This window comes from Bos grunniens, chromosome 10, assembly GCF_055505025.1.
Source record: "Bos grunniens cultivar Pamir isolate PY7600 chromosome 10, Bosgru_T2T1.0, whole genome shotgun sequence".
Taxonomy (NCBI): domain Eukaryota; kingdom Metazoa; phylum Chordata; class Mammalia; order Artiodactyla; family Bovidae; genus Bos; species Bos grunniens.
This window is the reverse complement of record NC_141174.1, coordinates 49,072,417-49,099,911: the sequence shown is the minus strand read 5'-3', so window position 1 is coordinate 49,099,911 and position 27,495 is coordinate 49,072,417. Positions and strand designations below refer to the sequence as shown.

The window sequence follows — 27,495 nt, the reverse complement described above, 5'->3', positions numbered from 1 at the left end:
AATATTGTACGTACCTTAATTAAGAGACTGTATTGCTAAACAACACTAACATCATCTGAGCCTCTAGCAAGTCTTAGTAGTAACATCAAAGATCATTGATAACAGATCACCATAAGAGATATAATGATAATGATGGAGAAGTTTGAAATTCTGTGAGAATTACCAAAATGTGACACAGAGACACAAAGTGAGCGAATAAGACTGGAGAAAACATCGCCAGTAGATTTGCTCAGTGTAGGGATGCACAAACCTTCAGGTTGTTAAAAAAAAAAAAAAATGCAGTATCTGTACGGAGAAGGCACTGGCACCCCACTCCAGTACTCTTGCCTGGAAAATCCGATGGACGGAGGAGCCTGGTGAGCTGTGGTCCATGGGGTCGCTAAGAGTCGGACACGACTGAGCGACTTCACTTTCACTTTTCACTTTCATGCATTGGAGAAGGAAATGGCAACCCACTCCAGTGTTCTTGCCTGGAGAATCCCAGGGACGGGGGAGCCTGGTGGGCTGCCGTCTATGGAGTCACACAGAGTCAGACACGACTGAAGTGACTTAGCAGCAGCAGCAGTAGCAGCAGTATCTGTGAAGCATGATAAAAGGAAACTCAACAAAAGGAGGTGTGCCTGTAGTGTAAATACAGGCACACATGGCAGTTTCAGTAGAATGTGCTGTACATGTAAATTGTTCATGTGAAATCTGACTTATTAACCACAAATATGTGTTCCTAGAAGGCTACACATTAGTCAGGGATCACATTTTATGTTCTTCATCATGGAACTTGCCATTTAAGAATGATTGCTTACCATAAGGAACCTCTGAGGGGACAGTATTGAATCCCTCAAACACAGAAAGAGGAAGATAGAGAAGTTGGGAGTCACCTGGCTAAAGCTGTCCAAGAAGCCAGAAGGTGCATGTTGTAGAACAGCTGCCGGTATCAGCCCTCAGTGCTCCCGCCACCTCCAGGACTTAATAGATGCTGTTTCCTCTGCCAGCTGTGCTCTTCTCATTTTTCTTCTCTTGGGTGACTCCTGCTCCTTTCGGACTTGGCTCAAATACCTTTTCAGAATGCTTTTTATCTACTAGGAATGCATTCAGCAGCAGATAACAGAAAACCCCAACTATTGGTGGCTTAAAGAAATAAGTTTGTGTCATCTAATAAGTCCAGAGTTAGGCATCCAAGAGCGGTACAATAGCTCACTGGAGTCCTAGGCTTTTTGTGTTTTGCTGAGTCACCTTTCGTCCCATCACAGCATTGATGGCTGCTGCACGTCCATACCTTCTATCCAAATGCCAAGGCAGGAAGAAGGGAGAAAGGGCGAAAGGGCTTTCTTCTAGGAAAACTCTGTGTTTATTTTCAGGGCACCTACTTCTCTTCCCACTTAAGGAACTTCCACCTCCAGGGTTATGTCACTTGGGTGCGCCTAGCTACAAAGGAAACTAGGATACAGAGTATTTTGTTTTGTTTTCTAGCCACTAGGCCAGAAGACAAAGAAGAAGGGAGTTAACAGTATACTCAGCATGTCTGAGTCTAGCCTCTCTCCTATACCTTCTTCTGTTAAGGCTCTTGCTTTCATGCACCTTATAAAAAGCTTTCTACCCCTGTTGCAGCTCTTACTATATAGTATGCTGATCCCCAGGTTAATTTGTTTCCTTCAACAAAAATAAGCTTTTGGTAGTAAGAAGAACTGTGTCTCATGGTCTTGGTATCCCCAGTGCTTAGTACGTTGTCTAGTACATGGAAGACAGTTAACATTTGCTGAGTGATTATCTACAAACAATAATTATCAAAAACTATGTGTAATATGCACATAATATCACCTAAACAGTTTCTCTCTACATATTATTATTATTAACATTTATTGAGTATTTATTATCATGTGACAGACAAGTACTTTACATATTTTATTATTCAGTCCTATAATTTGCCTATGAGATTAATCTGTTATCATCCTCATTTTACATAGGAAGAAACAGGTTCAGACAGGTTAAGCAACTTACTCAGCGTCATAAAACTTGCAAATTGATAGAATTAGGCTTTTAATCCAGTCTGACTCCAGAGCCAAGACTTTTAAAAACAGTGATAAACATAACATTTTTTAAAGTGTCTAAAATATGAGGTTATTTATATGAATTTTTAAAAATTCTACTTCTTCTTCCTGTAAGAAATGTTTCTGAAAGTAATTATCCACTTTGAAAATAAATCTGAAGAGGAAAAAAATGAAAAGCTAGCCTCATCATCTTACTGAATTTTAGTAATCAGTAATTCTAAATTTAGTCTCTTTTTTGCAAGCAGGTTGCTTGAATGTCATTTAAACATAATATGCTCACTAAAACAAAATAGCTAAAATTATTTTAACTGTTTAAGTTGATTACAATTGTGAAGACTATGGCTCTATGAAATATACTAAAAGTAGATAATAGAAAATTGTATCTACTATTTTTTTTTCATATTTTTTTATTTTATTTTTTTTTCTTTAATAGAAAATTATTTAATTAGTGCCTAGTATTTGCCTGCTTATCAATAAAGACAAATGAAAATATTTTAGAAGCCTATGAATAAAATTTTTATTAAAATTTTAATGCTTTTATAATAAAAATTGATTTTTACTTAATTTTAATAGTAATTAGTGTCTTAAACTAAAGTTTTCATCAGTTGTAACAGCTTTAGATCTATAATGCCATTATACATTTGTAAAGCCTATCCAGTTATATTTTTCATAACCAGTTTAATAGTCAAGGCAAAACCTTACATTGACACATCCAATCCCATAGGATTAGCAGAGTTGAAAGCTGCTCATTCCATATTACCTAATCCCCTTATTTTAGTGGAATTAAATTGGACTACTTGAAAGCTATATCAAGATCAGTATTTGAGAGAAATAATCCTGAATGTTTGATGGAGTAAAAGCCTGCATTGACAGGTGGGTTCTTTACCACTAGCGCCACCTGGGAAGCCCACAAGGCGGGTAGGCACCCCTGAGCCCCATATTGCTCAAGGGTCAACTGTACTTTAAATCCATTTAAGTCCATATTTTAAATCTGTCAGGAAGAGTGTTCAGACTTACTTCTAGGGCTCTCTACTGACCAATATTCTAAGAGAGGAATTATGTATTGCCATTTACTTTTAGGTTTAAAAATATGCAGTATTGGGGAGTTAACATAGCCTAATAAAGCATCTGCTTTACAGAGCTTTCTGTGCTCTGCACCAGGTAGGCCAAGTAAACTCCCCTGGGCAGAAATTGAACATGTCTGATGAGTTCCTTTCACAGATGAGTCTAAAGGCTTCCTGACCTAAATCCATTCTGCTGGGGGAAGGCTTACTTATGAGAGTTGAACCAAGGAGGACTTTCTAGGATAACCATTAGGAGAGAGAAGTTAAATGGAATGCCTGTTCCTTCTGGAGAGCCAGGGAAACTTGAAATTTGGTGACAGATGCCATCGTTCAGATTATTCAGTAGTGAGGCAAGTTCCCTACAAGGGAGCACTCGCAGAAGGGTCCTTTTGCAAGGGGATACAGTAGAAAACTTGAAAGGGTCAGATGGTGTTGAATCAGTAGTCAACGTGTCTTAGTTCTGAATGCTGCTTTAGGATTCTACTCTCTGCCTCCATCCCATGCTGGACTGGCGTTTGTCTTCCCTGGGGAAATGAACAAAAATTAACCGTCTAAGCTGTGTTCTATTAAGAAACTTTCCTTCTGTAATGGACACCAAAGTTTACTATTAGATAAATCCTAAAAACCAGCTTTCTGAGCACACATGAGTTGTCCGTTATAAACTTAGGACACTGAATCCTTATTTTTACATGCCATGCATTTAACTCCTAATCATAGATATTTTTCTTATCTGTAGTCTAATCATTTCCATTGCCCAGCTGGCATTTGAGACTGTCACCTCTGTGTTAGATTCTTTGAGGGCAAGATTTTTCCAAGAGCCATTCTTTATAGTGTTATGGGAGCCGTAACAGGATGTATAGGGACAAATAGTGAGAAGCCAGAGTCCATTTTTTTCTGTTAATAATGTGGAGTTTTTACTGTCAGTTCTTGCCCTGCCTGGCCATTAAAACAGTCACTCAATGGAAAACAAAAGTAGGCTAGAACAAAGAAAATTGGTAACTCTTTTAAGAGTCTTTCCTATTGGTTAGCCACTTTGTCAAACAGTTTATGTTCATACTTTACAATGAAACCTTCCTTGACCACTCTGGGTTAAGTACCCTCACCAATCCTTTTTCCTTATAGTATTTATCATTATCATGCAACAGATGTTTTACTTCTAAATTTTATTGTCCTGAAATGTAAGGTCATGCATGCCTAAAGCATAATTGGCGTAAAACCCAGTACTCAATGAATACATGAATGAAAATAATCTCATTTAACTTTTTTAAACTTTTCAAATCTTTCCCATAGTTAATGTTCTAAGTTAGAAGTCAATTCTTTTATGTGCCTACTGCCGAAGTGGTTAGATGAGCACTGAAAGATATGTGAAGCAGCGTGTAGAATATCTGCTTCTTGAGAACCAGAATAATAATAATGTGAAACTGAAAGTGAAGTCGCTCAGTCGTGTCTGACTCTTTGCAGCCCCATGGACTGTAGCCTCCCAGGCTTCTCTATCCGTGGGATTTTCCAGGCAAGAATACTGGAGTGGGTTGCCATTTTCTTCTCCAGAGGATCTTCCCAACCCAGGGATTGAACCCTGATCTCTGTCTCTGTAGGCAGAGAGTTTACTGTCTGAGCCACCAGGGAAGCCATAATATAATAATGTTAAGGGTGGACCTTTCTAAGATAGATGACACACTCCCAGAAATAAATTCGAATAACTTGCTCAACTCTTCTGCCCTCTAGAGATATATGTTATTGATATATGTTACAAATATATGGTGTATATAGTTTGAAAAGACTGCTTTTCTCCCTTTCCTCCTTTATAGAAGAAAGCATGCCTTTTCACCTCAAATCCTTACTATAATGAATACTAAATGATAGGATCAAAGTCAACTTCCTGACCCAATCTTCATTGACACCAAAAATTTTGTTTGGAATATCTAATTAAAATGTATCAGACTTGGGCTTCCCTGGTGGTTCAGTGGTAAAGAATCCACCTGCCAATGCAGATGACATGGATTCGATCCCTGATCTGGGAAGATCCCATATGCCACAGATCAATCAACTAAATCTGGGAGCCACAGCTATGAAACTTGTGCTCTAGAGCCCGGCAGCCACTACTGACACTGTGTGCCGCGATTACTGACCCTCGAGCCCTAGAGCCTGTGCTCGGCAGCAAGAGAAGCCACTGCAGTGAGACGCCCTCTCACCACAGTTAGAGTAGCCCCTGCTAGCCACAACCAGAGAGAAGTCCACACAGCAACAGCCGAAGATAAGTGTGTATATATATCAATCAGACTTGAAAAAGGCTCCTTTTTAGAAGATAGAGTTTGTCTTGTGATGTGGCACTGAGGTTACTGTTACTAAAGACCTAGCTCAGAATCTGACTTTTTCCTTTCAGTCACTTGGTGAAGAGGAAATGCATAACATTCAAGAGGGCCTTTTTGTTTAGATTTTACATGTCTAGGGAGGGTTTGGGGTGTGGTGCTTGTTGACAAGGGGGCTGGATTTAAATAGTTGGGTTTGGTTTGTTTTTTGAGTATCACAAAAAGAAATCATCTGTATAAGGCCATGCCATCCATTCAGATAAATTTGAACCATTTATTCTTATTTTCATCAAGTATGTGAGTTACTTTATCCCTTAGTATGGGAGGACAATGTAATTATTTTTTTGTTTTTTCTTCCTGTCAGGAAGTCAAGTGGACTAAATTGCCACTAAGGGGACAAATCATGAGTCCTGGTTACTTTTCTCTTTCATAATTGTAAAGATTGTCCCTACTGTTGTCAGCTAGCTTTCGAATTCATTTTATTGTCACAAAAGGGGATAGGAAAGAATAAGATGGCAATCTCTCACCTGAAAGAAATTCAATTTTCATTAGTATCTTTATGTTTAAGGAATGAGATAATAACACAGAAATGTGTTTTGATATAAAACAAATGAATTCTTTTATAGTTTTCTAGTCTCTCTATTTTTGCATCTTAAGTTATTTCAAACCCTTAGGAAAGCAAACTAAGAGGAAAAGAAGGAAAGGTTACTAGGAGCAGCGACAGGAATTAGAGGACTAACTTTTCCTCTTCATGGCCTGTACCTTTGCTGAGGCTGTAGCTTTGTAACCTTGAAGAATCAACTAAAACAAATCCAATTTTTTGGAAAAATAGTTGCTGGGTTCCCAGGGACTATCCTTTATCTCCACGCTATAAAATCAAAAACAAAAAACTTAAAACACAGTGACTGGAAGGATCTAAACCTTGTCCTTCCTGCTAGTGCTCTCAGCCTATCCCACCACTAGTAGAACCCTAGGATCTTTTCCAGCAGTGTACAGAACATTGGTAATAACCTTTGCCTCACCTAAATGAGCCAGAGAAATGTTACATGATCATTCTGTGATGCTCACTTTTTGTAGAATTTAACTATGGGCAGAATTAGTCTCCCTAGAGATGGCTCGCGTTTGAATCCTTTTTCAGAGGTACTCAAATCTATAGGTTTCTGTATTTTCTATTTGGACCCTAGCAGTATGCCCTTCTCTCAGCATTTCAGTTGATTTTTAGTTGCCTGGACATTTATGTAGCCATGATACTTGCTACCATGTTATTCATTATTTCAATTTCAGGGTTTTAGCCTCCCTTTTTTATTAAGCCCTAAAACATATCACAGAGTATATTTTTAGAGCACATTTATAAAAAATGACCACATGGTTCTCATGGCAAGTTAGGAAACTGAAAATTGCTGAAAATTAAGAATTGAAGCAAAACACATTGAAAAATAGAATCCTTATACCTTGACCTTTTTCTCTATCTTCCTTATTCAATCCTATGGAAGAACAGCTTTCACAACTGCTGGGGCCTGAGAGAATATAATATCAGGTATGTTGATTGTTTCCATAAATTAAAAAAAAAAAACAAAAAAACTATAGAGTAAGGTTCCACTTTCCCCATTCAGCCCTTCTGTCAGTAATGCTGGTGAAGAAAGAGGCCTTTTAGTAACTGTGCTCCTAAATCAATGTCTCCTTTCAGGGGGAAAAAAAAAATTAGAATTTTTTTCATGTTTTGTTTTGTTTCTGTAGTTTACAAAATAAAAGACAGACAAATTCAAGTACAATGATCCTAACTTTATATATTTTCTCTCCACGTGTGATAATTTAATGGAAGAAACAAATTGGGGATTTTCAGTTTCTGAATTTTAGACAACCACTTCTAAATACAAATTTAAATCAAAACTTCTTTTAAAACCTTTCTCTGATACTAGTTTGAAAAGAAAAATTTGAAGAACTAATTATGAATATGATACCCTTGGGTTGGTCCTCTTCCATCAAGACTCTGTCAGTGTCAGCCTGACTCGTTCCTTGAAAGGTGTTGATACGTCTCAACAGGAAAGTTTCTGCTTCTTCTGGAAATAAGAATAATGATCCATCAAAGATTTGCATAGAAGATCCTCATTTAAGTCTTCACTGGTTACCATGTTTATAAATATCAACTGTTACCCAGTTTTGTGACCTTGTTTAAAAAAAAAAAGAACCTAATACTTGAAGGGGAAGTCTCACAACAAGAAGCACAGCACTGCAAAGAAATTTATTTCAAACAGGAGAAATCCTTCTTTATTAATGTTTGAGAAATTGTGGGATAAACCTGATTCAATATGTTCCCTAAGAAAGCAGAATCCGGTCTCTCCACTCAGACTACCTGTGCCAGTAAATAGTGGGAATGTGTTTCCTTACCATCTGCTTAGAGGTTTTAAAGTTGTAGTAATAAAATACTGAAAATGCTCCCTGATTCCTCAGTTCATCTGGTATGTTTTCATAGTTCAAAGGCAAATGTCCTGAGCAGACAAGCTGAAACACTAAAAATTAACTCGGTTGTTGGAAATAAAGAATATTGTTTCAGGTGTTTTTTAAATAACAGAAGACAAGTGGAAAGTTACACATTTTCTTTTCCAAGTCCAACCTGGTAAAAGCTTTTGTTTCTGACCTATTCTAGTATCACGGTTGTCAGAAATATCTTCTAAATTCAGTAACATCTTGATGGCTTATGAAGGAATAGTATCCGTGTTTTTCTGCACTTACTGAGGAAAGTCAGTGCAGGTGGAACACTGTCTTCAATAACTTGTGGTCAAGTCTGATACTCACATAGAATCTAGGAACCTTGCTCTTGTGGTATAACTCTTCAAGTTGGTGCAGGTCACCAGGCCAAATGTTTCCTAAATTTCTTAAGATACGTTGCTTTTTCAAATAAAATATTCTATATTTGTTGATAGAATTTGAATTATAAACTCTCTTGCCAAAATGTGACTTTCAGCAAGTATAGATTTCAAAGTAATATTTATGTAATGTGTGCTAAGTCACTTCAGTTGTGTCCAACTCTTTGAGACCCTATGGACTGTAGTCCCCCAGACTGTTTATGTGGTAATAATAACATAGAAATATTTTACAAATTTTTTTTAATCCTCATGAAAATTCATGGGTGTTTTATCAGTGTTTCACAGACTTGAAAATTAATGCTCATCTTGCTTAATATCACAAAGCTAATAAGGGGCAAATCTGGAATTCAGATCCAGGCCTTCTGATTCTGTATCCTGTACCTGACCACTATATCCTGCTGTTTTAGATAGATCAGATTTGAAAGATCCAGCACTCATGCTCAAGTAGCAGCTGCTTTATTTATCTATAATATATACTGTAGGTCGTTTTTCATTATTGGCTACTAATTTATCAATAAGAGACTTGCCTATTAACCTCAAGTTTCTAAAAGCTCCATCAAAGGTGCTTTATTACTATACTAATCAGTTACCAGGTGATTTATGAAAAGTCTGTTCCACAGGTTCAAGAAGGATCAGTGAATCATACATTTTGCTATATGATCCTCTCAAAGATAAGTTGTCAGATTTTTTCTAAATTAAATTCCAACTCAGTTGAAGTTGCTTTTAAATATTGCAAGTAAAAATGGCATTATTTTTAACCTTTGATTTTCAAGGTTCCTGCTCTAGACTGCTGAGTCAGAAACTCTCACCATCTTTAGCAATCTCTCCAAGTGACTCTGATGTATGATGAAATTGGATAGTTATTGCATTAGTATAAACTTAAATGATAAATAGTATGATAGCTTCATCCTCAACCAGAAAATTTAAAATAAAACAAGGCTGGGATACTTGTTCATACTTATAAGATTAGCTAAAATGTAAATCTTAAGCTTTCATAAGAATGTAGAGAAATTGTAGCATTGCTTTTGGAAAACAAATTGGCGTAATAGTTTTGGGGAGCAGTTTGGGAATACCAGCAAAGTTAAAGATGTGCATCTTACATGACCAAGTACTTCTACTTTTAGGGATACGTACTATAACAGAAACTCCTGCACAAGGACACAACAGTCACAAATAAGAATTTTTATTGCAGCACTATTTGAAATAATGAAATTGTCTTATCATAAAGAAATGGATAAACTGGATTTAGTCCATATAACAAACAATACTGTATACTCTAAGAACTTCTGAAGCAAATATGGCAAAAAGTTAGCATCTTTTAATATGGATAGTGATACATATGTACTTTCTGTACTTTGGTTGAAATACTTTATTGTTTACTAAATTTAAAAATTAAATGGGGTATTGAAAGAAGTACTGTCTGGCTCTGTCTTACATTTTCAGTTTTTGCCTCAAAAAGGTGTGGATAAACTAGAATCTTGAATCTAGTTGAGGAGGAAGGTGTAAGTAGACACCAAACAAAATTTCTTTGAACAATCAATAAATGCGAATTAATTGAGTTTAAAATCCTTGTAATTGCTATGGCCCAAAGTAACCAAACAGGCTCTTGTAGGATCATGTATGATCATGTAGGCAAAATTTATTAGAATTGAATTTTTAACTAGGTGTTTTGTTTTTTTTTAAGTAGACGAAAGCATGAAAGCTATATAATCTGAACTGCATATTCTTAACATTTTTTTAGCCCATGTCTCAATTTGATAAACGTAAATAGCTTGGCTAGTATAATTTGAAATTTCAAAATAAGTTAAATACTATTCTAAAAATGAATGAAAGCTTTTGTGATAGAGAGGAGCCCATTTCCTCTCTCAGCATTTTATTTACATAGAGGAAAAGGTCTAACTTTCTATATTAATCAGGAGGGGAAAGGTGATGCTGCCGAAACAAAGGAAGCCTGAAATATCAGTGGCCTAACCAGAAGAACTTGTTTTCATTCACATTATATATATAGCACAAATCACTGGAGGCCCCTGCTCCACATAGTCCCTCAGGAACCCACATTGACACACATTGCCATGTTGTAGCCTCACCACTGAAACACAGGACTCCCAAGGTGCCACAAAGGGGGTAAAAGGATATTCAGTTTAGTTCAGTCACTCAGTCGTGTCTGCTTCTCTGACCCCATGGACTGCGTCACGCCAGGCTTCCCTGTCTATCACCAACTCCCGGAGTTTACTCAAACTCACGTCCATAGAGTCGGTGATGCTGCCCAACCATCTCATCCTCTGTCGTCCCCTTTTCCTACCTTCAGTTTTTCCCAGCATCAGGGTCTTTTTTTCCAGTGAGTCAGTTCTTCGCATCAGGTAGCCTCAGTATTGGAATCTGATTGTTTGCTGTATGCTTTTCTATCTAGGATGTGAAAGGGCAAAGCATTATCTAGGCCATTTGCAACATTAGGTCTGTAATATTGCTTTTCAAAGTTTTCATACTCAAAGTTTCTGAAAAACCACCTGTATAAAGATATGCTTATGTAAATGGGATGATTGACACGCAAGGTCTGCTTACCTACTTGGGAATAAACAAGATTTTTGCCAAAAATTCTTCAGAGTGGTTTCCTAGAATGTATTTGACATCTGAATCAAACTTCAGTTCCAAGATTCCTTTTGGATATCTTCTTGCAAAGATTGAACTATAGGGGAGAAGCCTCATAAGCTTTTGGGCAAGATTTGCAACTGCAGTAGTGGGAACTTATCACCTTAGTTCATTAAACAAACTAGATAGTACTTGAGGTTCCCCCTAAACTTGAAGACACTTTTAATAACTTTGCTTTGAGAACTTCTCTCTTTGTTGAGAACTTCACTTCTTCAACTCAAGAAAATGAAGACTTTTAAGCCTAATAAATAGGGATGTTGATAATTGTCACTGGAAGTTTCAGGTCAGATGCTCAGATATGTCTGCCACATATATCAAGCTCTATTAAAAATTGTAATGTTTATTGTTGTTAAATATATGTAACATAAAGTTTCTCATTAGTACTATTTAGCATATTCACAGTGTTATGTAAACGTCACCTCTACCCAGTTCTGAAGCATTTTCATCACCCCAAGGAAACCCACTAAGCAATCAGTCCTCTTACTGCTCTCTGGTAGCCATTAATCTTTCTCTCGCCATGGATTTGACTGTTCTGGATATTTCATAAAAGTGAAAGCATTTGATAAATGGTTTTTTGTGTCTGACTTCTCTCACCTAGCATAATGTTTTCAAAGGTTCATCCACGTTGTAGCATATATTAATGCATTATTTTATTTTATGGCAGAATTTTAAAATTATAATTTTTTAAAATGTATGCAGTTTTTTTCCTATCCTCTAAAAATAAAGCAGCAAATCCATCAAGCATACTTCTTTTTGACAATTAATGGATCTCCACATGGAACAAAACTTTATTTTGATGTTTAAATCTTTATACAGTATATCAAATAATCTGATGTTTAACATACTTGCCACATGATATTCTTGCCTTGATATAATCAAAGTTAAGGTCTTATACACCACGGATCACTGTTTTGGAGGCCAGTGATTAGCAGGAAGTGACAGGTGTATCCAAAACCAAAATTCTCATGGTAAACTCAGCTTCACTGGACTAGAATGCCATCACTGTACACTTAAGTCATTTTGTTCTCGTTTGCTTCTTAGAATTTTGATGTCAGTTTTAGTGAACTCTCCGATTATTTTCTTCTGTGTGTGGAGTCCCACATAACAAAAGAGTAATTGACAGTAGTAATTTTTCACTGTTTGAAAGACAAACTAAAGGATGCAGCAGTGAGTTTGATCTTTTTCAAAACGATTCCATCTTTGAATCATCTCTTTGGTACTTTATCCTAATTTGGATTATCTTCTGAATTCCTTCTGGGATTTCTTCCCTGTTCTTTTCTCTAGTATATATAAAAGTTGAAAACTATAGAAACCAAGGTTTTTCCAACAACATAAAGTTTTTTTTATTCTTAGTCATCAAAAATGGTGGGGTTTTTTGTTTGATATTTTTAAGTGAGGTGTAACTGATGTAACATTATATTAGTTTCAGGTGTACAACATAATGATTCTGTATTTGTATATATGGGCATACCTTGTTTTATTGCATTTTATTACACTTTACAGATATTATTTTTTATAAATTGAGGGTTTGTGGTAAACCTGCCTGCATTATCAGATGATGGTTAGCATCTTTTTAAGCAATAAAATACTTCTAATTAAAGTATGTGCCTTGTTTTTTAAATATAGTGCTGTTGCATACTTGATAGACTATATTACAGGGTAAAGGTAACTTTTGGAGAAGGAAATGACAATAAATTTTCACATTTTCCAGCATTCTTGCCTGGAGAATTCCATGGACAGAGGAACCAGGTGGGCTACAGTCATGGGGTCACAAATAGGCAGACACGATTTAGCGACTGAGCACGAGCAAAGATAACTTTTATATGCACTAAGAAACCAAAAATTTATGTGACTCACTTTATTGTAGTATTTGTTTTATTGTGGTGGTCTAAGACTGAACCTATAGTACCTCCGAGGTATGCTTGTGTTATAAAATGATGACTGCAATAAATCTAGTTAACCTTTATCACCATCAGATCAGATCAGATCAGTCGCTCAGTCATGTCCGACTCTTTGTGACCCCATGAATTGCAGCACGCCAGGCCTCCCTGTCCATCACCAACTCCCGGAGTTCACTCAGACTCACGTCCATCGAGTCAGTGATGCCATCCAGCCATCTCATCCTCTGTCGTCCCCTTCTCCTCCTGCCCCCAATCCCTCCCAGCATCAGAGTCTTTTCCAATGAGTCAACTCTTCGCATGAGGTGGCCAAAGTACTGGAGTTTCAGCTTTAGCATCATTGCTTCCAAAGAACACCCAGGGCTGATCTCCTTCAGAATGGACTGGTTGGATCTCCCTGCAGTCCAAGGGACTCTGAAGAGTCTTCTCCAGCACCACAGTTCAAAAGCATCAATTCTTCGGCGCTCAGGCTTCTTCACAGTCCAACTCTCACATCCATACATGACCACAGGAAAAACCATAGCTTTGACTAGACGAACCTTTGTTGGCAAGGTAATGTCTCTGCTTTTGAATATGCTATCTAGGTTGGTCATAACTTTCCTTTCAAGGAGTAAGCGTCTTTTAATTTCATGGCTGCAGTCACCATCTGTAGTGATTTTGGAGCCCAGAAAAATAAAGTCTGACACTGTTTCCACTGTTTCCCCATGTATTTCCCATGAGGTGGTGGGACCGGATGCCATGATCTTCATTTTGTGAATGTTGAGCTTTAAGCCAACTTTTTCACTCTCCTCTTTCACTTTCATCAAGAGACTTTTTAGTTCCTCTTCACTTTCTGCCATAAGGGTGGTGTCATCTGCATATCTGAGGTGATTGATATTTCTCCCGGCAATCTTGATTCCAGCTTGTGCTTCTTCCAGTCCAGAGTTTCTCATGATGTACTCTGCATTAGAAGTTAAATAAACAGGGTGACAATATACAGCCTTGATGAACTCCTTTTCCTATTTGGAACCAGTCTGTTGTTCCATGTCCAGTTCTAACTGTTGCTTCCTGACCTGCATACAAATTTCTCAAGAGGCAGGTCAGGTGGTCTGGTATTCCCATCTCTTTCAGAATTTTCCACAGTTTATTGTGATCCACACAGTCAAAGGCTTTGGCATAGTCAATAAAGCAGAAATAGATATTTTTCTGGAACTCTCTTGCTGTTTAGATGATCCAGCGGATGTTGGCAATTTGATCTCTGGTTCCTCTGCCTTTTCTAAAACCAGCTTGAACATCAGGAAGTTCACGGTTCACATATTGCTGAAGCCTGGCTTGGAGAATGTTGAGCATTACTTTACTAGTGTGTGAGATGAGTGCAACTGTGCAGTAGTTTGAGCATTCTTTGGCATTGCCTTTCTTTGGGATTGGAATGAAAACTGACCTTTTCCAGTCCTGTGGCCACTGCTGAGTTTTCCAAATTTGCTGGCATATTGAGTGCAGCACTTTCACAGCATCATCATACATAGCTACAAAATTTTTTTTTTATAGTGAGAATTTTGGAGGTCTATCCTGGCTACTTTGAAATTATATTCACCATTGCTATACATTATATCCCTGTGACTTACTCATTTTATAACTAGAAATTTGTGCTTTATGACCCCCTTCTTCCACTCCTACAATCTACACTCCATCCCCCCACCTCAGGCTGCCACCAATCATCACAGTATCCGTGGGCTCAGGGTTTTTGTCTGTTTTGTTGTTGTTTTTAGATTCCATATAAAAGGAAGATCATATGATATTTATCCTTTTCTGTCTGACTTGTTTTACTTAGCATAGTGCCCTCAAGGTCCATTCATGTGGCCACAAATGGCAAGATTTCGCTCATTTTTATGGCTGAATAATATTCCATTAAGAAAGACAGTTTACCCAAGGGGAAAAAAAAGATGTTTTGTGTTGCATTTTCTTAGACTTTGCCCGTAATAATACTCATGGGTTTTTTGGTAACATAAACTATTTTTGATTTAATGTGAAAGGCTCTGTTGGGTTTAAGTGGGTGATGTTAGTAATATTCAACAAGAGGTATTAAGGAACTATATTTAAGACAGATTAAAGTGGGGAAAAATAGATACAGGCAAAACAGATAGTTAGAAATTTTTTAGTAACTCAAGAATCATTGTGGGCCAAAGAGCTAAACAGATATTTCTCCAAAGAAGACATACAGATGGCTAATAAGCACGTGAAAAGATGCTCAACATCACTCATTATCAGAAAAATGCAAATCAAAACCACAATGAGGTACCATTTCATGCCAGTCAGAATGGCTGCTATCCAAAAATCTACAAGCAATAAATGCTGGAGAGGGTGTAGAGAAAAGGGAACCCTCTTACACTGTTAGTGGGAATGCAAACTAGTACAGCCACTATGGAGAACAGTGTGGAGATTCCTTAAAAAACTGGAAATATTTCCATACAAATTGTGAAATTATTTGTTATAGCTCTGTGAAGAATACTGTTGGTAGCTTGATAGGGATTGCATTGAATCTATAAATTTCTTTGGGTAGTATACTCATTTTCACTATATTGATTCTTCCAATCCATGAACATGGTATATTTCTCCATCTATTAGTGTCCTCTTTGATTTCTTTCACCAGTGTTTTATAGTTTTCTATATATAGGTCTTTAGTTTCTTTAGGTAGATATATTCCTAAGTATTTTATTCTTTCCATTTCGATATTTGGCAAAACTAATACAATATTGTAAAGTTTAAAAATAAAATTAAAAAAAAAAAACTGGAAATAGAACTGCCATATGACCCAGCAATCCCACTGCTGGGCATACACACTGAGGAAACCAAAATTGAAAGAGACAACATGTACCCCAATGTTCATCGCAGCATTGTTTATAATAGCCAGGACATGGAAGCAGCCTAGATGTCTGTCAGCAGACGAATGGATAAGAAAGCTGTGGTACATATACACAGTGGAGTATTACTCATCCATTAAAAAGAATACATTTGAATCAGTTCTAATGAGGTGGATGAAACTGGAGCATATTATACAGAGTGAAGCCAGAAAGAAAAACACCAATACAGTATACTAACGCGTATATATGGAATTTTGAAAGATGGTAACGATAACCCTGTATGTGAGACAGCAAAAGAGACACAGATGTATAGAACAGTCTTTTGGACTCTGTGGGAGAGGGCGAGGGTGGGATGATTTGGGAGAATGGCATTGAAACATGTATAATATCATATGTGAAATGAATCACCAGTCAAGGTTCGATGCATGATACAGGGTGCTCAGGGCTGGTTCACTGGGTTGACCCAGAGGGATGGTATGGGGAGGGAGGTGGGAGGGGGGTTCAGGATGGGGAACATGTGTACACCCGTGGCGGATTCATGTTGATGTATGGCAAAACCAATACAATATTGTAATTACCTCCAATTAAAATAAGTAAATTTATATTAAAAAATTAAAAAAAAAAAGAATCATTGTAAGTTACTTCAGGGCAGGGACTATTGTGTTGTTCATCTATTTCCAGCCTTTATATAGGTTGTGATACACAATATGTTAACACTTACCATTTGTGGAATGTTACACAAAATAAAATTAGTGAATAAATAAATGAGTAAATGAGTTCTCCTTTATTGTTGAAAGAAAGACAGCTAAACACTTAAACTAATAGAGTGGCTGGGAAAATAAAGAGACTGGAAGAACATGGGGGAAAGAGTTAAGAAGTCTAAATGGAGGATTAGAATGGAACACACCAAGAGGAACAAAACTAGGCAGACTCCCAAACTGAACGCTGGGAAACTAGAGAAAAGAAGATGTTAAATAACAGTTTTGAAAGGAAATGTCTGTGTTTCTATAGGATTTTGTTGTTGTTGTTGTAGAGGGGAAAGTTATATAAGATATTGCTGGTCAGTCTATCAGATATTAGAACTATTTGGAAAATACCCCATAGACAGTAGAATGAAAACAATGTAGATTTGAGAGTTGATTGCATGTAATTGATTAAATCATTCTGTGGATAGATTCTAAGATTAAACCATTTTTGAATGAATTCTGGTGAGAATAAGAATAGGCTAAATTATATCAGTTTATGCTTTTTAAATAAATTGGATCTGTGTTTAGTTGTACTTTATTATGTAAGGATTCTGTCACCAAAAATGCCAGTAATCTGTCTATATTTTCCATTGCAGTGCAATTCAATTGTAATGCAGTTCAATTGTAATGAATTAGGTTGCCAAAATGTTACATATGTTTTTATTGCAGTAGGATTTATGGCAGATTTAAAACTATCTTGTGGCAATCTCATCTGGGAAGACAACTATACAGTCCTCTGAATAGTGGAAATTATTTTAAAGGTTACATTTATAGATAAAATGACAACGTTGCAGAACAGTAGTGACAGACAATCTTACAAATAGATTCTGCAAATAGCATCCACTGTTGCAAGTCAGAGAATAATCACATCGGCGTTGTGTGAAAGGGACTGTTGTTTGTACTTTGGTACAGTTGGCCCTGTGGATCCAGAGGTCGTGCACTTGCAGTTTCAACCAACCCAGGATCACATTTGATTCCTTGGTTATGGTGCTTAAGGAGGACCGACTGTATACCACCATTTTATGTAAAGGACTTGTGCATTTGTGTATTTTGGTATCCACAGTGGGGGAGAAGGGAGTTCCTGGAACCAGTTATCCACAGATACTGAGGAATAACTGGATTTTTAAACCTCAGTTCCACCCCCATTGACAGTAGCATCATTAGTCACATGTTCTAGATTTTTGAGAATTAGAAAAGAATCCTAGAAATTGTCTCATTCATTTTACATTTTTAAAGAAAACCTGATAAGGCATGGAAGTCTCACAACCAATTAAATGGTTAGGCTATTAGTAAATAGTCTCTTGACTCCCAGTCTAGTACTTTTCCTGTAACATTGTACAACCCTCCTTCTTTAAATGAGGTTTAAAATGAGGAATTTTTATCTCAGCATTGATTTGATTTTATTTATACCCAGGATGTAAGAAATAATAAGAAAGTACCATTTTCTCTTACTAATCAGCATTTTATATGCAATAAATTTGTCAAACAACATGACTGTATTATTTTACTGATGAGAAAAAAGCCTAGATTTTCTGTGCTTTGGCAAGTGACTCATTCCATCTGGTTTAAATTTAGATAGTATTTTTTTAGGAAGATGTTAGTAAATTTTGTTGAGGGAAAAACAATTTTTAAAATGACCTTTGTTTTTTAATCCTTTTTAACTAACAGCAAGAAGTTGAGAAGTTTACAGACCTAGAGAAACTCTACCTCTACCTTCAGCTGCCTTCTGGTCTCAGCAATGGAGAGAAAAGGTATATCTCTTCTTGTCTTTGCCTCAGTTACACTGTTTATATGTGTGTTGTGCTTATTACCGTTTTGCACTATTTCTAAAATCATCAGAAAATGACTGGCAAAACAGTAGATATTTTAGTCTTTGATCATATTTGGTTAAATGTTTACCTGTAGTTTTTGCTAATTTATTTGTGTACCTGGGTACATTTGTGTACCTGAGTCAGTCAGTTTAGTCGCTCAGTCGTGTCTGACTCCTTGCAACCCTGTGAACCGCAGCACACCAGGCCTCCCTGTCCATCACCAACTCCTGGAGTTTACCCAAATTCATGTCCATTGAGTCGGTGAGGCCATCCAACCATCTCATCCTCTGTTGTCCCCTTCTCCTCCTGCCCTCAATCTTTCCCAGCATCAGGGTCTTTTCCAATGAGTCAGTTCTTCGAATCAGGTGGCCAAAGTATTGGAGTTTCAGCTTCAACATCAGTCCTTCCAATGAACACCCAGGATTGATCTGCTTTAGGATGGACTGGTTGGATCTCCTTGCAGTCCAAGGGACTCTCAAGAGTCTTCTCCAACACCACAGTTCAAAAGCATCAATTCTTCGGTGCTCAGCTTTCATTATAGTCCAACTCTCACATCCATACATGACTACTGGAAAAACCATAGGCTTGACTAGACGGACCTTTGTTGACAAAGTAATGTCTCTGCTCTTTAATATGCTCTCTAGGTTCATCATAACTTTCCTTCCAAGGAGCAAGTGTCTTTTAATTTCATGGCTGCAGTCACCATCTGCAGTGATTTTGGAGCCCAGAAAAATAAAGTCTGCCACTGTTTCTACTGTTTCCCCATCTATTTGCCATGAAGTGATGGGACCAGATGCCATGATCTTAGTTTTCTGAATGTTGAGCATTAAGCCAACTTTTTCACTTTCATCAAGAGGCCTTTTAGTTCTTCTTCACTTTCTTCCATAAGGGTGGTGTCATCTGCATATCTGAGGTTATTGATATTTCTCCCAGCAATCTTGATTCCAGCTTGTGCTTCCTCCAGCCCAGCGTTTCTCATGATGTACTCTGCATTAGAAGTTAAATAAGCAGGGTGACAATATACAGCCTTGACGTACTCCTTTTCCTATTTGGAACCAGTCTGTTGTTCCATGTCCGTTTCTAACTCTTGCTTTCTGACCTGCATACAGGTTTCTCAAGAGGCAGGTCAGGTGGTCTGGTATTCCCATCTCTTTCAGAGTTTTCCACAGTTTATTGAGTACCCGAATAAATGCTGTGAAATGCAATTGGCTTATGTTTTATAAATAGATCAATATATTTATGCAGTGTGGGAGATTTTGAAAATTAAACTGAAAAATCAAAGAATAAACATAACTATTGTGAACAATAAAGTGCAAGAATTTTTTTAGGTTGTCAGGTAAGCAGATCACAGAATTTTAAAAAGGGAGGAAAAAGTGAATTCTCTGTATGGCACATGAATTTATGATAAATGTGTGATGTTTTGAGTGCTTGGGTATTACTTTGTTTTCATTAGTAAAAACATGTAATAGCCTCATTTAGAAAATGTAGAGATAAGTTGTTGGTTCATACATTCTACTCTGAGTTTCTCTACCCTTTTAAAATTTCTCAGAATTCATTTCATTTATAGACGTTACACTTAAGAGTCTCCTACTTTAAAAGTATATGTATGAAAAGAAATGGAGTGGAAAATCTGCTGCTTTTACTTTTTCCCCTTGAACCAAATTTTGTAACTGTTTTAATATTTTTTTTGTCCTAGAAATTGGTCAGTAATTTCTTTGGAAATACCTAAATTATTATTGTTTTTGTAGCTGAAATGAATGTCCGAGTCAAATGAGGAGCTTCCCTCACATTGTCTTGGTTGTTCATTTCATGAAATTAGTTTGTAAGTGACAATGCCAGTTAATAAAAACATATAATGTTTAGTGAAGACATTAGTCTGGAGAGGAGGGCCAATTACAGGAAGGCCCATGGAGGGAGATTTGTCCTGTCAGGATCTCTCGAGTGTGAATTCCATTCCAAAGCATAGAAAGTAAAATTTTAGGGTAGTTACTTGAGAATGCTAAGCAAATAGAAAATAAACAATGTTTTCGATAACTTTCATTTTGTAGTTCGATGATTTCATAAGTTTAGGCAAATGAACAGGCAAGTAAGTGAGCAGATGTCCCCTTAGAGGGAGTTGTGGGCTAAACAAATACCTTATGTTTTCAGTACTCCATCACCTCTGCCGTTTTAGAGACAATGGTAGGGGATGGAACAGGGCCATAACTTCAGCCGAACACTAGGTATAGAAAATGGCTCACAACCATAGGTGGACAATTTGTGTTTGGAAAGCTGGGCATATACTCTAAGCCCAGAGTTTGGTTTGATCATTTATAGTGTGTTTACACACAGTCCTTTAGTGGAACATTTAGGCCTGGCTCAAAAATTATCAGTGAATTGCCGTCTGTTTCAGCTAAAATATGTTCTTGTTTTATGATTAGTGATCAGAATGCCATGTCATCTAGTCGGGCACAGCAGATGCATGCCTTCTCCTGGATTCGAAATACCCTAGAGGAGCATCCTGAGACTTCACTGCCCAAACAGGAAGTCTATGATGAGTACAAGTAAGTTGTATGTGTGTATGTCTGGCATACAATGTATTAAAGAGCTTAACTATGGCTATGATGATTTGTTTATCATTGGTGAATATCATGCTGGTATATGAGAATTTAACTTGGACATCTGTAAGATTCCTCCCATGTCTAAGCTTCGCTCATTGTGTATATAATAAAGAACAACATTACTGAGTGAAAGGATTTCTGTAAAATTCTTCTGGATGACAGGAGTGATATCTGAAGGCATAGAGACCTGAGGAAAAAACAAAGTATATGGAATGTTGTGAATTTTCTCAGACAAAGGAGTTCAGCGCCTTGTACATAGGAGACACTCAGACAGTTTTGATTGTACATGTAATTTACTTAAACGTGGTAAGCACAAGTATAGAGGCTAATGGGCCCTTCTGATTAGAGAAAATTAAGAGATCCTAAATCTAGTCTTGTTTAACATTTTATAATTGATTTAGAGTGTTCTGGCAGAGTAAATGAAACCAAAATTTTCTGAATATTGAAATATCAAAGCAAGGAGATTCTCTGTGTTGTCCTTACACAATTTGGAAGAAAAGTATCAAGTAAATGCTGCTGTTAAACCATTGTATGATGCAAAAGAACGACACTTTCTAAGATCATTGGTATCTAGAAAGAAAACTTTCTATCCTCATTAAAAATTCTGATTCACTCACCTTAAGAAATGTGCTAGAGTTGGAGAAAGTTTAAAGGGACATGTCTGAAACAAATCAAGGGTACGAGGTTTAACTGAACAGCTTTAGATGTTTCCTCTTTAGGAAAATTAAAGCTAAGAGTACTTGTGACCCAAATCTGTAAAGTTCATTTTCTCAATCTATAGCAATCTGCTGAATACCGCCTACATGCCATCTCAAACTCTGTTAAGTTCTGAGGATACAATAAATAAGACACAGCTTCTACCCTCAAGAATATGAATTTTATATATATATATGTAATTTTTTTAAGAGCCTTTTTCTAAAGACCTTTTGGACTAGTCATCTTCCAGTTTGGAGTACCTTAATGAGGTTTCCTGAATAAAAACCTAACATAGAGTAACAAGTCTTAAATTGATTCTGTTCTAAATACTCACTGAAAAACCTTTATTTTGAATTATTTCTGTTCATTGCAATGGCAGATATATTTGTGTGAAAACCAATCCCTTTAACAGTCATTAAAATCAAAATCTCTTTGAGAGAATAAATGAAGTTATAATCTAAGACTGTATCTTTTCTTTTAACTGTATTTTTATGCTAAATTAAGATATTATTAGAACTAAAAGGTTTAAGGGACTTTCCACACGCAAAGACAGTTGACTTACAAACTGTTACAAATTTTTATATTTGTTGAAACTTTTGAAGCCTGATAATCACATGTATTTATGAAAGTGATGACTAATGTGTTAGTTTTTCTAATTATGAAAGTAGTATGTATTCATCATGAAAGTTTGACAGATAGTCATAAATGTATAAGAAAACTAGCACCAGTAAATCATACTACCTAAAAATAAACATTTTGGCTTATTACTTCTTTTTATTTTTTCTAACGCCTTCTTTTCTTATTATTGTTTAATCAAATTTTGACCCCACTGCTTATACAATTCTTAAATGAGGAAACTGTTTACAAATAATACTGCAGTGAATATTCTTGACTATAATTTTGTGTAGATTATTAAAATTGGAATTGCTGGCTTATGACCACTGTATATTAAGGATATTAACTACTAAAATGTAATTGTTCCAAGATTACTGTTTATTCTTTAATTTTAGTTTTTTATACGTAGTCAGATCTGTCTACGTCTTTGCAGCTTATGAAATTGCTATTTTGCTTAGAAAGAACTTCCCAGTGCCCCTAGCTGCTGAATAATCCATGTGTATTTTCCCTTGATGTTACTCATTTCATTTTTCATGCATAACCCTTTAGTCCTTCTGGACCAAGTATATATGTTTATTTTTGTAAACAAATGCCTTAAGATAAGGAACTAATTTTAATTTTTTCTAAATGGTTAATTATCCCAGTCTTATTTATTGATAATAAAATTTTTTTTTCACAATACTAATCTAAATGTACCTTTTATCTTACTAAAGCCCTTTGGACTCAGTTTTCTTTTTTTGTATTTTTCTCTTCTTACTTTAACACCATAGTATTTTTAAGTATTTTAGCCAGTAAATGTTTAAAAAGCTAAAAATTAACAGCGATAGGACCAGCCTTCCCTCATGATCCCTTTTTTTCAGAAATGTCCATGGTTTTATTTTCATACCAATCAATTTTTTATGATGCTTGAAATCACTTTTCTAACTTATATTGGCTGTTTTATGAGAAATTGATACTGAAATTTACCAGAATGCTTTTTGGGCATCTGTTAAAATTATTCAGTCCTTATTCTATGATCTATTAATATGATGTATAATGATAGTACCTAATATAAACCCTTCTTTTATTCCTAGAATGAATGTCTTCTGCATGTCAGGATGTGTAATCTTTTAGCATACTGTTGATTTCTCTTTTCAAGTATATTTTGTAGGATCTTTGCATCTATATTCATAAGTGAATTTTCTTTTTTGTGCTATCTTTGTCAGGTTTTGATATCAGGGTTAGGCCAGCTTCGTAACTGAATTGGAACTCTTTCCCTAATTTTCTGTGCTCTGGAACAGTTTATATAGCATGGGACTTACTTGTTCTTGAAAGTTTTAAAGAACTCAGCTATAATACCATCTAGGCCTGGAGGCTTTGTTGGAGGTAATTCTTTGACAATTTTTTGTATTTTTTCCTGGTTAGATTTTTTTACTTCATTAATCTATTTTGATCATTGGTTTTTCCTGGAATTCATTCAGATTTTCAAATATATTGGCATGATATTACAAATACTATTCTCTTACAAACAGTATCTTCTTTATCTGTTGTATACTTTTTTATATTTCTAGTTTTATTCATTCGAATTTCCTTTTTTTTTTTTTTCAAATTATACTTAGCTATAGTTTACTTTTATTGGTTTTCTTTTAAAAAACAAAGATTGATATGTTGGTTTTATTTTTTTTGTATTCCGTCTCATTTTTAGGTGTCTTTATTTTTGTTATCCTGATTTTTTTCAGGTTTTTTCCTTACTAAAGATAAGAAGACTTCCTACTTAAGATAAAGACATTTGTATCTATGAATTTGCCTCTTATATTTCTGGCTGTATTCCTTAGGTATGGGTACAGTTGTTACATTTACCATTACTTTCTAATAGTGTGCAATTACAGCTTTGATTACTCCTTTGTACCAAAATACTTAGGAACTTTTTATGTGCTTGAGGGAGTTGGACTTTTTTTTTCCATTTTTGCACTTAATTTCTAGTTATATTACTGGGTTGGCCAAAAAGTTCATTTGGGTTTTTCCGTAACATCTTACCCAATATATTGTAGTCAAAGAATGTGGCTCATTCAGGTTTTTATTTTTTGTAATTGTTGAGGTTTACTCTCAGCCTAACACATTATGAATTTTTATAAATATTTCTGGACATTCTCTTTTTTTGCACTGTATATTGGCTTATATTGATAAATACTAAAACTACTTTGCTGTAATATTCAAATTCTGCAAAAAATCCTTGCTCTTTTGTCTATTAGTTGAGCACAAGTAGTGTGTTAATCTTTTACAAAAGTAATGTTTCTCACAATTTCTTATTTTTGATGGGTTTTTGCTTCTGTCTCTTCAAGACAGAAAACATTCATGATTGTGTATCTTTATGATAGTTAAAACCTGTTCTCAACCAAAAAAAAGATCCTTTGTCACATTAAATGTATGTTAAATTCTCTGATACCAGTATTTGTAACCCATCTTGGATATCAGTCTAATATAAGTGTCTATTTGTCCATCCTTTTAGTCTCACCATTTATATCATTTTGTTTTAGGCAGTTCACATTATTACATTTCTAAAAGTTGTAATCTAACATTGTCTCTGGTCTTGAAATCTGACTGACAGAAGAAGCTGGTGAATGAACCAGTCCCAGAACACTGGTGTTTGCACACAACTAGCAACAGAGATGGCAGCAACCACAGTTCCTGCTGCTTCTTCCTCCTGCATGATAGAGAAACACAAGCATTAATCTTAAGTACATTTCTTACAAAATAATATGCAGCCTGTTTTAGCATTTTTGAAAATCTGTTTGCTTTCATTCTGAGTAGAATCACAAATGTTCAGATTTATAAACTTGACAACTTTGGCTACAGTGTTTCCTGGGACACAAATGTCCAAATCCTTTTTTTTTTTTTAATATATTTAATATTTTAAGGAACATGATTGTTTTGCTTTTCAGTTTGTATATAGCCATTAATACAAACTATATTATAACTATATTAATTATTATAACTATATTAATATAGTTGTGATTCTTATAATTATAACTATATTAATATAGTTGTGATTCTTGTGTACTTATGCATGTGAGTTTGTAATTTCTATTGTATTAATCAGTGTAATTTAAATTTTGAGGACAACCTTGAAGTTAGAAATAGATTCTAGTAACATATTTAAGAGCTTTAAATAGTGGACATTTCATGAGTTAAATGGCATATAAATGTTCTCCATCTGCTTAAAATCTAACTCAGACCTAAACATGTGGGCAGAATTTATAAATTTCTTAAATATATATTGTTTAATGTTAGATCATCAGTATAAAGTAAATGAAAGCAGATATTATTCCTGCTTTATAAGTGAGGTCCTTATGATTCAGAAGTAACTGTTCTGGACAAATCTGAAACCAGGATTTCTGACCTTAAAGCTGAACTCTTTTTACATTAATCCCTATTAACTCTAGAAACTTGTCCCAAATGCTGTTCTGTTTATGGGGTAGCATTTTCCAAACCTTAATTGTATTTTAAATATATTTAACTATTTAGAAATAGTAAACTAAAACATAAAAATAATCAGTTTCAGCATTATTAAATTATGTTCTTATTTGACAGCTGAATATGTATATTAAATATACCTAAGACATAAACCGGCAAAAGATTTTTACCATTTAAATTTACATTAATAGTTGTAATGTCTGAGTTGTTAACCTAAATACATTGTCTAGCCTTTAAGTTACAACTTTTCAGGTGTGGTTTTTATTTTTATGCTTCCTTGGTGTGGCCTGTTTCACAGAGGAAGCCTTATCCTGGTTTTCTCTTTTCCCTATGTTTCCAGTGACTTGATTCTCAAGGGGCTAGTTGATAACCTGTCTTTCCTCAACTTCTCTATGTTTCATAGCACTAGTCCCTTTACAGAGTGCTCATTTTTCCTTTCTCAACTTTTTACAGTAATAAGAGAAAGCAGTAATAGTACAGTGGCAGAATAAAGCTAGAATTCTAAATACTGTGTCAGGAAAGGTATTAGTTCTATTATTTGACGCATTTGTAGAGAAGGCTGACTGGTCCCAAATTATGTCAACTATACCAACACATGTTATAGTCATAACAAACAAAGTCTCCTAATTTAAAATCAGTCCTTTCCAGTAACCACTCCCCGCCCCCTGCCCATGGAAACTGCATGTCTATGAACCCAGGTGCTCCATATCTTGAATCTTTATCAATTCATCACTGCTCTTACTACCTTAACTTTTTTATCTGCTCCCAGCATACATTGCAGTTGTTAGGCACTGATTACTTTTCTTTTAGCTAACACTATTAAGACTTCAACTTTACTACTCCTAAGGACAAATTAAAATAAAGTTTTAAAAAATAAATTAATTTGAGTGTATTAATTCACCGAGCATTATATACACAATCCCTACTCTCAAATAAGAGAAACAGACCAGTAAAGAAATGGGTGCAAAGAAAGAGTTACTAGTTCATCTTGGTGAATTGAAATCAGACATCACAGAAGAGGTGACTTGAATAAAAACTAAGATGTTTACCAAGTGGACTAGGGATTCAGAAAGGGCATTCTAGGTGGAAGGTGCAGTACTTAATGCAGGGAGGCTTATGATCAGAGTTCAGGAGAAGATATTGGAGACCAGGCCGAAAAAGTTAGACTACTTCCACATGTAGGTCATGCAGGGTCACTGAAAACTTAGGCAGTAAAAACAACATCAGCAGGAAGTGAGAAACTAAAGTTAAGGAGAGAATTGGTATTTAGGAGTTAGGAATAAGAGCCCTCCAAAAATGAGGTATTTAGGACTTCCCTGGTGGCTCAGACGGTAAAGCGCCTGTCTACAATGTGGGAGACCTGGGTTCGATCCCTGGGTCGGGAATATCCCCTGGAGAAGGAAATGGCAATCCACTCCAGTACTATTGCCTGGAAAATCCCATGGACAGAGGAGCCTGGTAGGCTACAGTCCATGGGGTCGCAAAGAGTCAAACACGACTTCACTTTCATTTTCACTTTCAAAAATGAGGTACAATTTAAAAGAGAAACAAGAAACCATGTTGTGTGATAATGTAAGAAAAGAGATTATTTTGAGACTGGAATTCACCCCAATCTCCTGTGCCTCGGGCAGCTCAAATAAGAGGGAGACAAGAAAAAGTCAGTTAATAGGCCCGTAGACTCTTGCCAGAGCAGTTTCCTTATCTAGGGGATGAAGCCTGATTTCAATGTCATGAAAGGTAAACAGATGGTAAGTAAAGAACTTGAGTAAAGACTTGTTTTTAAAGAGTTAGAGAAAGAAAAAGTAGTTAGAACTAGAGGCTTAAGGTAGTGAGAGCAGTTTTTTTTTAAGTCTCATCCATTAGATATCAAGTTAATTTGCATATAGCAATATCCAGGGAACA

General features: G+C 35.9%; 1 protein-coding gene across 5 annotated transcripts in view; it reads left to right on the top strand.

Moving 5' to 3' along the window:
* Positions 1–27,495, top strand: part of RFX7 (regulatory factor X7) — a 145,702-nt gene that overhangs the window by 82,610 nt on the left and 35,597 nt on the right. For all 5 annotated transcript variants that reach the window (XM_086321108.1, XM_086321106.1, XM_086321105.1 and 2 more), the window contains exons 4-5: positions 18,087–18,169; positions 20,650–20,772. In XM_086321108.1, coding sequence (XP_086177234.1) covers positions 18,087–18,169; positions 20,650–20,772 — 206 coding nt within the window. The remainder of the gene's footprint in view (positions 1–18,086; positions 18,170–20,649; positions 20,773–27,495) is intronic.